This window comes from Bufo gargarizans, chromosome 2 (assembly GCF_014858855.1).
Source record: "Bufo gargarizans isolate SCDJY-AF-19 chromosome 2, ASM1485885v1, whole genome shotgun sequence".
Taxonomy (NCBI): domain Eukaryota; kingdom Metazoa; phylum Chordata; class Amphibia; order Anura; family Bufonidae; genus Bufo; species Bufo gargarizans.
In genome coordinates this window covers 420,427,692-420,440,622 of record NC_058081.1, presented here as the reverse complement: position 1 = coordinate 420,440,622, position 12,931 = coordinate 420,427,692, and the positions used below count along the sequence as shown (strand labels likewise).

Below are 12,931 nucleotides of genomic sequence, written 5' to 3'. Positions count from 1 at the left end.
CCCTTTGTGACCTTTTTCATTCCCCCCCCCCCCAAAAAAAAAATGTAACTTGCCCCACCTTCTACTTAATAAACTCTAATAATAGTTTGTTATCCAAATGTTCATGCTGTTGTGTGGACTCATTTAGTAGTACAATAGATCCCAGCTCACCTTTACATGATAGTGAATCTTCTTGGTGCATGAAAGGTCTGGAGAAAACTGCCCAATGTGAATAAGGTCCAGCACATCAAGTATCCAATTAAAAATTCAGGGGGTTAATAATCTACAACAACTAAATTAGGCGTATTTCAGGCACAGATGGCGGCGCAATGGTTAGTTGAGCCGCTATTCGCGACTTTTCCCTGCTCATTCCAGGTCTAAAATTGTGGCCGTGGGCAGGGAAGGGGGCTGACTAGAACCTAAAACGCTAGTCTTAATAAATGTACCACTCAGTCTTTATTATCCAAGTTTGACAGCTCTAGCTTGAGTCACGATACAGTTGCGACTCAAGCTGGGGTTTTTCACATTGGATAATAAAGACTGAATTTTTAATAGGATACTTCTTGACATGCTATGCTGAATCATTGCATCAGATATGCCCTGCTTTATGACAGGTGCCAGAGAAGGAAAGGTAGCAGTCAAAATGCAAGCCTGGATTTCAAGTAAATGTTAGCTGTTTTCAAGATGTGGAATAATAATTATGCCCCAATCAGGAAACAGTGAAATAAACACTTCCTAATGCTACCACAAAAACCAAAAAAATGTAATCTGTGAGGAATGGCAGATCTAAAACATAACTTTTAATTCATACTGGTATAAAAAAGGTTGCAACTAAACAAAACAGAAAAAATAAATCTAAAGAACCTTGCCTAATAGAGGTAGAAAAAAAGGCAAGACAGGCAACAGCGTGGTTTTTCATGTGTTGCGACCCCCCAACAATCCCCAATGAATAGGTTGGAGTGAGGTGAGGGTAAGGTAATTTTCGGGCCTTGGTAGTGGGTACTAACCCTAATAAGCCCTGTCAAAGCTATTACACCCTGATGACTTCCTAATACAGAGTCATCACCCTGACAAGGACAGCCCCGTCCGGAACCTTTCTCTGTTACAAGGCCCTGGACGTCCCTACCTAGGGATGATGTAAGAGAACCCCCAGGGAGGGTAATACAATTATCCCAACACATTTCATCCAATTTTAATGCCCCAGAATCATCAGGGGACAAGGGGAAAATAATGCATCTGGCTATAAATGGTTAAGCAAACCCAGTCACATAGGGGGGAACACTGTAATTGGTGCTCCTGCTCATCTATCATTCAAATTTCAGAAAAAAATATATCATGGGTGTGAAGCCGTGTAACTGCCCACCCGGGATGGTAGTGGGGGCTCATGGCAACCTCCACTATCCAGTGTGTGATAGGGTGCTGCAATATTTACAGCCACCTACTTCCCAAAGTATACAAATGGCAACCAGCATACTTGCCATCTGCTAATTTAAACACCTCATTGTGGCACCAGTTTGTGCTCCTCCTGCCGTTTGATGACGTCACCATGCCAGTACCAGAAGTATAGCCGGAGAAAATATTGTGAAAGGGGAAGGAGAGGAGGTGTGGCCGCCGAGCGCAATTGAGGCCAAGCTCTCATCTGTGGCCAAACCAAATCACTCAAACAGAGGAGGGACCTATGGTAGAGAAAGGTCTTAGACTGCTGTAGGTCAACTTTAAAGGGGCAGAGCGCTGTGGGTTACACTGCTAAGGCAGCGGAGTGCTGTGGAGGTTACAGTTAAGGGGGCAGGCTGCTGTGGAAGTCACAGTTAAGGGGATGGTGCACTATAGAGGTCAGTGTTAAGGGGCAGATTGCTGTAGAGGCCACAGTTAAGGGGCCAGTTGTTTTGGAAATCACTGTTAAGGAGATGGGGTACTGTGAGGGTCACTAATAAATGGGCGGCCACTGTGGAGGTCACTGTTAGGCCTCTTTCACACGGGCGTGAGTTTTTTTGCCCGGATAAGAGCCGGGTGCGTTGCGGGAAAATGCGCGATTTTTTCTGCGCAAGTGCAAAACATTGTCATGCGTTGCACTCGCGTGAGAAAAATCGCGCATGTTTGGTACCCAAACCCGAACTTCTTCATAGAAGTTCGGGCTTGGGATTGATGTTCTGAAGATTGTATTATTTTCCCTTATAACATGGTTATAAGGGAAAATAATAGCATTCTGAATACAGAATGCATAGTAAACCAGCGCTAGAGGGGTTAAAAAAAAATAAAAAAAAATTTAACTCACCTTAGTCCACTTGCTCGCGAAGCTGGCATCTCCTTGTGTCTCCGCTGCTGATGAACAGGACCTGGGGTGAGCTGCTCCATTAAATACAGGTTAAGGACCTTCAATGACGTCACTCCGGTCATCACATGGTACGTCACATGATCTTTTACCATGGTGATTCACCATGGTAAAAGATCATGTGATGACCGGAGTGACGTCATCGAAGGTCCTTAAGCTCTATTTAATGGAGTAGCTCACCCCAGGTCCTGTTCATCAGCAGCAGAGACACAAGGAGATGCCGGGCTTCGCGAGCAAGTGGACTAAGGTGAGTTAATTTTTTTATTTTATTTTTTAACCCCTCTAGCGCTGGTTTACTATGCATTCTGTATTCAGAATGCTATTATTTTCCCTTATAACCATGTTATAAGGGAAAATAATAATGATCGGGTCTCCATCCCGATGGTCTCCTAGCAACCATGCGTGCAAATCGCACGGCATCCGTACTTGCTTGCGGATGCCATCCGATTTTCACACACCCCATTCACTTCTATGGGGCCTGCGTCACGTCAAAATCGAAAAATATAGAGCATGCTGCGATTTCAACTGAACGCACAAGTGATGCGTTAAAAACATCGCTCATGTGCACAGCCCCATAGAAATGAATGGGTCAGGGTTTAGTGCGGGTGCCATACGTTCGCCGCACGGATCGCACCCGCACGGAAAACTCGCCCGTGTGAAAGGGGCCTTAAGGGGCGAGGTGCTTTGGAGGTCACTGTTAAAGGGGCGGGCATTGTGAAGGTTACTGTTAAGGAGACAGAGGATTGTAGAGGTCACTATTAAAGGGGCAGCTTCTGTGAGGGTCAATTTTAAGGCAGCAGGGTACTGTGGTAGTCACTGTTAAAGGTGCAGTCACTGTGGAGGCCTCTGTTAAGCGGGCAGCGGATGGTGGAGGTCACAGTTAAGAGGATCGTCCACTATGGAGGTTAGTGTTAAGGGGCGGGTGCTGTAGAGGTCACTGTTAAGAGGGCGGGATGTTGTGGAGGTCACATTTTAAGGTAGCTCTGTGGAGGTCGCTGTTAATGAGACAGGGTACTGTGGAGGTCACAAATAAAGTGCCGGCTGCTGTGGAGGTCACTATTAAATGGGTGGGCACTGGAAGGTTACTGTTAAGGGGGCGGGGGACTGTGGAGGTCACTATTAAAGGGGCAGCTGCTGTGGAGGTCCCTATTAAGGGGGCAGGTTATTGTGGAAATCATTGTTAAGGAGACAGGGTACTGTGGAGGTCACTAATAAAGAGGTAACCGCTGTGGAGGTCACTGTTAAAGGGGAGGGCGCTGTGTATGTTACTGTTAAGGGGGCAGGCCACTGTGGAGGTCACTGTTAAACGTGCGGGCACTGTGGAGGTCTCAATTAAGGGGGCCGGGAAAGGTGGAGGTCACAGTTAAGTGGACTGTAACCTATGGTCAGTGTTAAGGGGCGGGTGCTGTAGAGGTCACTGATAAGGGGGTGGTCTCCTGTGGAGGTCACTGTCAAGGAGTGGGGTGCTGTGGAACTCACTGTTTAAGGGGCAGGCTGCTGTGAAGGTCAAAATTAAGGGGGTGGGCTGCTGTGGAGGTCTATTTTAAGGAGGCGGGGCACTGTGGGGGGGGTCAGTTTTAAGGGGTAGAGGGCTGGGGAGGTCACTGTTAAGGGGCGGGGTACTCTAGATGTCACTGTTATGGGGGACACTGTCGATATTGTTTAATGACACACAAACATTAAAGGGAGTAGATGAAATATACCCGTGTGAAGCTGGATATATTAGAATTCTGCTGACTTTTCCCCTTTATTGACAGTTCTCAAGTTTTAACACTTCTATGTGTTCACTTCAGGTTTAACATTTCACAATTTAACGTGTACAATGATCATTGGTTTGGTGCTCATGGAAAGTGTGCATGGATAATTGCTCTCATTTTCTACTAAATAAAACTAATAAAGATGGGATGCTTATATAGAAATTTCTGATCAGAATCTTACATTTGCGTTGATTGATCTAAATAATGTTAAATGATCTACATCTAGATTCACAAATGTCTATTTTTATGTAATTTGCCTAATCCCTTGTCTTCAATTACATAAATGGGTCCTAGTGGAAACATATTAATGTTTTTAGTTGTACAAAATGTATTTGAAAGTTTCCAGTGCCAATAAACCTGCAACATGATGTTAAATGCAATGGCGGAACTGCTGTTTTTATGCATTCTTTCCTCCCTCCCAAAATTAATAGAACCCTATGAATAAAAATAATAATAATAATAATAATAATTATATATATATATATATATATATATATATATATACAGACGTGGACAAAATTGTTGGTACCCTTTGGTCAATGAAAGAAAAAGTCACAATGGTCACAGAAATAACTTTAATCTGACAAAAGTAATAATAAATTAAAATTCTATAAATGTTAACCAATGAAAGTCAGACATTGTTTTTCAACCATGCTTCAACAGAATTATGTAAAAAAATAAACTCATGAAACAGGCATGGACAAAAATGATGGTACCCTTAGAAAACACAGAACATAATGTGACCAAAGGGACATGTTAATTCAAGGTGTGTCCACTAATTAGCATCACAGGTGTCTACAACCTTGTAATCAGCCATTGGGCCTATATATATGGCTCCAGGTAATCACTGTGTTGTTTGGTGATATGGTGTGTACCACACTCGACATGGACCAGAGGAAGCAAAGGAAAGAGCTGTCTCAAGAGATCAGAAAGAAAATTATAGACAAGCATGTTAAAGGTAAAGGCTATAAGACCATCTCCAAGCAACTAGATGTTCCTGTGAGTACAGTTGCACATATTATTCATAAGTTTAAGATCCATGGGACTGTAGCCAACCTCCCTGGACGTGGCCGCAGGAGGAAAATTGATGACAAATCTAAGAGACGGATAATCCGAATGGTAACAAAAGAGCCTAGAAAGACTTCTAAAGAGATTCAAGGTGAACTTCATGCTCAAGGAACATCAGTGTCAGATCGCACCATCCGTCGTTGTTTGAGCCAAAGTGGACTACATGGGAGACGACCAAGGAGGACACCATTGTTGAAAACGAATCATAAAAAAGCAAGACTGGAATATGCCAAACTACATGTTGACAAGCCACAAAGCTTCTGGGAGAATGTCCTGTGGACAGATAAGACAAAAATCGAAGTTTTTGCCAAGGCACATCAGCTGTATGTTCACAGACGAAAAAATGAAGCATATCAAGAAAAGAACACTGTCCCTACTGTGAAACATGGAGGAGGCTCTGTTATGTTCTGGGGCTGCTTTGCTGCGTCTGGCACAGGGTGTCTTGAATCTGTGCAGGGTACAATGAAATCTCAAGACTATCAAGGAATTCTAGAGAGAAATGTACTAGCCAGTGTCAGAAAGCTTGGTCTCAGTCGCAGGTCATGGGTCTTGCAACAGGACAATGACCCAAAACACACCGCTAAAAACACCCAAGAATGGCTAAGAGGAAAAAATTGGACTATTCTAAAGTGGCCTTCTATGAGCCCTGACCTCAATCCTATTGAGCATCTTTGGAAGGAGCTGAAACATGCAGTCTGGAAAAGGCACCCTTCAAACCGGACACAACTGGAGCAGTTTGCTCATGAGGAGTGGGCCAAAATACCTGCTGAGAGGTGCAGATGTCTCATTGACAGTTACAGGAAGCGTTTGATTGCAGTGATTGCCTCAAAAGGTTGCGCAACAAAATATTAAGTTAGGGGTACCATCATTTTTGTCCATGCCTGTTTCATGAGTTTATTTTTTTACATAATTCTGTTGAAGCATGGTTGAAAAACAATGTCTGACTTTCATTGGTTAACATTTATAGAATTTTAATTTATTATTACTTTTGTCAGATTAAAGTTATTTCTGTGACCATTGTGACTTTTTCTTTCATTGACCAAAGGGTACCAACAATTTTGTCCACGTCTGTATATATATATGATTGAAAATGCAACTAAGCCCACAAAAAATAATGCCGCTTGGATATTTTGGTGCTCCCATAGGAATAAAACGAAAGCAGACCGCAAAAGTGTGGCCATCACTCCATTCACTTCTATGGGGCTGACGGAAATTGCTGAGCGCTCGGCTATTTTCGGCACTCTCATAGGAATGAATGGAGGACGGCCGTGAATGCGCGGTTGCATACTCCGGGCCCGTTCTAAGCATAGGAAGTGGGACTCACACCTATCAGACATTGGGGCATATCCTAGTGCAATGTCTGAGATGGGAATATATATATATATATATATATACATACCGTATATATACTATCTTCTGTAACGAAAATCTATAATAGTAATATACATTTAAAAACAATGTGCAAAAAAATTGACAATATTTTTTCATCCTGCATTCTAAGGTATCAACTACAAAATCTCATCTTGTGTCTAAAACTACATTTTTCTCTGATCACTGAAGCTGAGAGATCTAATGCAACAAACTTACTGCTTTAATTGTTGCTAGTGAATAACCTTTTAGAATATTTCCTGTTTGTTTAATGCAGCGTCAAACAAGTGTATGAACAAAGAGCACATATCCTACCTAATATTGCTATATAAGCCAATATCTACTATCAAAATGATCAAGATTTCTACTAAATATAAGGAATTATAGGACTTACCAATGAAGTAAGCCAGCAAAATAGCAAGCAGGACAGCCGCAGCTATGGCTGATAATGCTGCACATTTCCAGCTGCAATACTTAGATGGTTTCTTAAGCTTGAAGGCATTTCTGGAGAACGTGTTTCGGGGTAAAAGCCTTGGAGGAGGAGTATAAACTGTTCCTGAAGTCAGGGGATATCCAGGAGAAGAGCTGCTGAATAAAGGAGTAGTTCCAGATGATGTCTTAAACAAGAAGTGCCTACAAAGAACAAGAAGACAGGATTATAAAACAACTGATTGACATTTGTAATTTGCTGTCATAAGGAGAAGACAAGAACTGGCAGCAAGAATGTTATAGCAATAGACACTACAGTTTATAAATGTTACTTATTGATCTTGCAGGAATATTCCCTTAAGGCAACACACAATACTCTAGTCAAATATTCATTTAAGTGTAAATGTCCATAGACTAATTTAGCTGCAAGCAGAATTGACTGCTAATACAGGTCCTTCTCAAAAAATTAGCATATTGTGATAAAGTTCATTATTTTCTGTAATGTACTGATAAACATTAGACTTTCATATATTTTAGATTCATTACACACCAACTGAAGTAGTTCAAGCCTTTTATTGTTTTAATATGGATGATTTTGGCATACAGCTCATGAAAACCCAAAATTCCTATCTCAAAAAATTAGCATGAAAAGGTTCTCTAAACGAGATATTAACCTAATCATCTGAATCAACTAATTAACTCTAAACACCTGCAAAAGATTCCTGAGGCTTTTAAAAACTCCCAGCCTGGTTCATTACTCAAAACCGCAATTCTGTCCAGAAGGCCATCATTGACACTCTCAAGCAAGAGGGTAAGACACAGAAATAAATTTCTGAAGGAATAGGCTGTTCCCAGAGTGCTGTATCAAGGCACCTCAGTGGGAAGTCTGTGGGAAGGAAAAAGTGTGGCAGAAAACGCTGCACAACGAGAAGAGGTGACCAGACCCTGAGGAAGATTGTGGAGAAGGACCGATTCCAGACCTTGGGGGACCTGCGGAAGCAGTGGACTGAGTCTGGAGTAGAAACATCCAGAGCCACCGTGTACAGGCGTGTGCAGGAAATGGGCTACAGGTGCCGCATTCTCCAGGTCAAGCCACTTTTGAACCAGAAACAGCGGCAGAAGCGCCTGACCTGGGCTACAGAGAAGCAGCACTGGACTGTTGCATGTCATTCGGAAATCAAGGTGCCAGAGTCTGGAGGAAGACTGGGGAGAGGGAAATGCCAAAATGCCTCAAGTCCAGTGTGAAGTACCCACAGTCAGTGATGGTCTGGGGTGCCATGTCAGCTGCTGGTGTTGGTCCACTGTGTTTTATCAAGGGCAGGGTCAATGCAGCTAGCTATCAGGAGATTTTGGAGCACTTCATGCTTCCATCTGCTGAAAAGCTTTATGGAGATGAAGATTTCATTTTTCAGCACGACCTGGCACCTGCTCACAGTGCCAAAACCACTGGTAAATGGTTTACTGACCATGGTATTACTGTGCTCAATTGGCCTGCCAACTCTCCTGACCTGAACCCCATAGACAATCTGTGGGATATTGGGAAGAGAAAGTTGAGAGACGCAAGACCCAACACTCTGGATGAGCTTAAGGCTGCTATCGAAGCATCCTGGGCCTCCATAACACCTCAGCAGTGCCACAGGCTGATTGCCTCCATGCCACGCCGCATTGAAGCAGTCATTTCTGCAAAAGGATTCCCAACCAAGTATTGAGTGCATAACTGAACATAATTATTTGAAGGTTGACTTTTTTTGTATTAAAAACACTTTTCTTTTATTGGTCGGATGAAATATGCTAATTTTTTTAGATAGGAAATTTGGGTTTTCATGAGCTGTATGCCAAAATCATCAATATTAAAACAATAAAAGGCTTGAACTACTTCAGTTGGTGTGTAATGAATCTAAAATATATGAAAGTCTAATGTTTATCAGTACATTACAGAAAATAATGAACTTTATCACAATATGCTAATTTTTTGAGAAGGACCTGTATTGCATTTGTCCACAAACCTTATTATTCATATGGAAACACTGATATCAATTAATATACGGACACATGAGTGCAAAAAATTCAGGCACCAGCTTTTGTTAAGACCAGTTCTATTATGTGGCAATGTTTCTCCGTTTATAATCTCACACCAGACTTATGAATTACTTGATGCTAACAATCATTTAAAACAATATGTTTTGTTCCCCATATTTAATTTAAAACTCCCATAATTGCACTTTTAATCCTATACTGCTCTAGTCTAGTGGTCCGCCCGCCAGTCTCTGTGTACCTTCCTGAAATGATGACTGGCATGCTACCACTGTAATGGTGCCACTGAATCAGAAAAGGTAAATATGGGATTTTTGTTTACTTACATAGTTGCATAGTTGTTAAGGTTGGAAAAAGACCACCAAGTCCAACCTGCAATCCTTCTATATTGATTAGAGATGAGCGAAATGTTCGATCCAAATTTATTCACGACAAATTACATTAAAAAAGGCTATTTCCATACTGGAAAATGGATCCTGTCTATGGAGTATCCGCCTTCACTCGGTCAGCATTTGGTCAGTAATCCATCAGTATCGCTAATGCCCCCCCCCCCCCCAAAAAAAAAAAAAAAAAATGGAGTGGATCCAAAACAGAGATGACACGTGAATGGAATATTTGCATGTCTTCTGTGTTTTGTACCCACTCTTGCTTTTGGCTACCAAATCACAAGCCAATTCTGATGAGACCAAACAGGCCTTACAGCTGCTACACAGACAGGATCTGTTGTGCGTTTCATTTTTCCTTCCTTCTGACAGATCAGAAGAAGGGTCAAATAAATTATGATGTCAGCAAGGCCAAAAAAGCTAAATAGTAGCCCAATCATGAAGTGGGGAGAGTGGGAACAGCTTTAGAAGTCCACAGAGTGGCCCTATGACATAGCGGTGAGGTGAAAGCAGCATGAAGAGACCACAGAGTGGCCAAATGTAGGTGGCGGCAGCATCAGGAGACCACAGAATGAAATGATGACATAGTGTGGAGATGGAATCAGAATCAAGAGGCCACAGAGTGACAAGGTGACATAATTTGGAGGTGACAGCAGCATCCAGAGGCCACAGAGTGGCAAGGTGACATGGTGTGGAGGTGGCAGCGCATCAGCAGGCCACAGAGAGGCAAGGTGACATAGTGTGCAGGTGGCAGCAGCATGAGGAGACCACAGAGTGGCAAGGTGACATAGTTTGGAGGTGGCAGCAGCATCAGGAGGTGACAAAGTGGCATGGTGACATAGTGTGGAGCTGCCAGCAGGATGAGGAGACCACAGAGTGGCAAGGTGACAATGTGTGGAGTTGGCAACAGCATCAGGAGGCCACAGAGTGGCAAGGTGACATAGTGTGCAGGTGGCAGCAGCATGAAGAGACCACAGAGAGGCAAGTTGACATACAAACCGGATTCCAAAAAAGTTGGGACACTAAACAAATTGTGAATAAAAACTTAAGGCAATGATGTGGAGATGGCAAATGTCAATATTTTATTTGTAATAGAACGTAGATGACAGATCAAACGTTTAATCCGAGTAAATGTATCAGCTTCTCAGAGTGGCAGTGTCTCTCAGAAGCCAAGATGGGTAGAGGCTCACCAATTTCCACAATGTTGCGCAGAAAGATAGTGGAGCAATATCAGAAAGGTGTTACCCAGTGGAAAATTGCAAAGACTTTGCATCTATCATCATCAACTGTGCATAACATCATCCGAAGATTCAGAGAAATCTGGAACAATCTCTGTGCGTAAGGGTCAAGGCCGTAAAACCATACTGGATGCCTGTGATCTCCGGGCCCTTAAACGACACTGCACCACAAACAGGAATGCTACTGTAAAGGAAATCACAGAATGGGCTCAGGAATACTTCCAGAAACCATTGTCAGTGAACACAATCCACCGTGCCATCCGCCGTTGCCAGCTGAAACTCTACAGTGCAAAGAAGAAGCCATTTCTAAGCAAGATCCACAAGCTCAGGCGTTTTCACTGGGCAAGGGATCATTTAAAATGGAGTGTGGCAAAATGGAAGACTGTTCTGTGGTCAGACGAGTCACGATTCAAAGTTCTTTATGGAAATCTGGGACGCCATGTCATCCGGACCAAAGAGGACAAGGACAACCCAAGTTGTTATCAACGCTCAGTTCAGAAGCCTGCATCTTGCATGAGTGCGTGTGGCACGGGAAGCTTGCATGTCTGGAAAGGCACCATCAATGCAGAAAAATATATTCAGGTTCTAGAACAACATATGCTCCCATCCAGACGTCATCTCTTTCAGGGAAGACCCTGCATTTTCCAACAAGATAATGCCAGACCACATTCTGCATCAATCACAACATCATGGCTGCGTAGGAGAAGGATCCGGGTACTTAAATGGCCAGTCTGCAGTCCAAATCTTTCACCTATAGAGAACATTTGGCGCATCATAAAGAGGAAGGTGCAACAAAGAAGGCCCAAGACGATTGAACAGTTAGAGGCCTGTATTAGACAAGAATGGGAGAGCATTCCTATTTCTAAACTTGAGAAACTGGTCTCCTCGGTCCCCAGATGTCTGTTGAGTGTTGTAAGAAGAAAGGGAGATGCCACACAGTGGTGAAAATGGTCTTGTCCCAACTTTTTGGGGATTTGTTGACACCATGAAATTCTGATTCAACATATTTTTCCCTTAAAATGGTACATTTTCTCAGTTTAAACTTTTGCTCCGTGATTTATGTTCTATTCTGAATAAAATATTAGAAGTTAGAACCTCCACATCATTGCATTCAGTTTTTATTCACGATTTGTATAGTGTCCCAACTTTTTTGGAATCCGGTTTGTAGTTTGGAGGTGTCGGCAGCATCAGGAGGTGACAGAGTGGCAAGGTGACATAGTGTGGAGGTGGCAGAAGCATAAGGAGACCACAGAGTGGCAAGTTGACATAGTGTGGAGGTGGCAGCAGCATGAAGAGGCCACAGAGTGGCAAGGTGACATAGTGTGGAGGTTGTAGCAGCATCAGGAGGCCACAGAGTGGCAAGGTCACATAGTTTGGAGATGGTGCTTGCATCAGGAGGCCACAGAGTGGCAATTTGACATAGTGTGGAGGTGGCAGCAGCATGAGGAGACTACAGAGGGGCAAGGTGACATAGTTTGGAGGTGGTGGCAGCATGAGGAGACCACAGAGTGGCAAGATGACATAGTTTGGAGGTGGCAGCAACATCCAGAGGCCACAGAGTGGCAAGGTGACATAGTGTGGAGGGGGCAGCAGCATCAGACAACAGAGTGGCAAGATGACATAGTTTGGAGGTGAATGGCAATACCAGTGCCTGCTGAAGATGGTGGGTGAAAGAAGGAGCACTTGGCATCAGATGTGTGGCATCAGGCGAGTGGCAGTATCAGAATAGTAGCAAGAAGAAACCAGTCAGGTAGCAAGAAGAAACCAGTCTCTTTTGTCAAAGTGTTGGTGTGGCACCATGGATGATCTAGTCTGATGCATCACTAATTGGTGGGTGGAAATCCTGGCTGATCAACACTAGCATGGATTACAAATATTCAAATTGCTAATTTTTATCGTGAATATCGGCACTTGGGGAATTTGCGATTATTTAGAATATAGTGATATATATTCTGAATTTAGAATATTTGAGATTTTTTTTAATCAGTACACATGATCCCTCCATGCTTCTAGCTTGTGGGCCAATGAGAAGGCTGCAATATCTTTGACTTTAGGAGTAGTGTTGATTGCGAATTTTCGTAAGGCTGAAGGACATGGAGCAGTTCCTACCCTGTGTGACTTTGTTCGCCCAGGCAAACGGTGAGAACGTGGAGGCGGAAGTGGTGTCACCTGCCCAAGTTGCTGGTGTGGCAGGAACCACTTTCACCCAGTGGGCCATAAAGGACATGTATTGTCCCTGACTGTAGTTACAGCTCCATACGTAGGCACTGCCTTGCACTTTGGCAGACACTGACAGGCTCAAAAACTGGCCCACCTTCTGTTCTACATGTGCGTGCAGGGCTG

General features: G+C 43.2%; 1 protein-coding gene across 1 annotated transcript in view; it reads right to left on the bottom strand.

Moving 5' to 3' along the window:
* Positions 1-12,931, bottom strand: part of TENM2 (teneurin transmembrane protein 2) — a 3,034,822-nt gene that overhangs the window by 1,714,211 nt on the left and 1,307,680 nt on the right. The window contains exon 5 of the mRNA XM_044277356.1: positions 6,899-7,137. Coding sequence (XP_044133291.1) covers positions 6,899-7,137 — 239 coding nt within the window. The remainder of the gene's footprint in view (positions 1-6,898; positions 7,138-12,931) is intronic.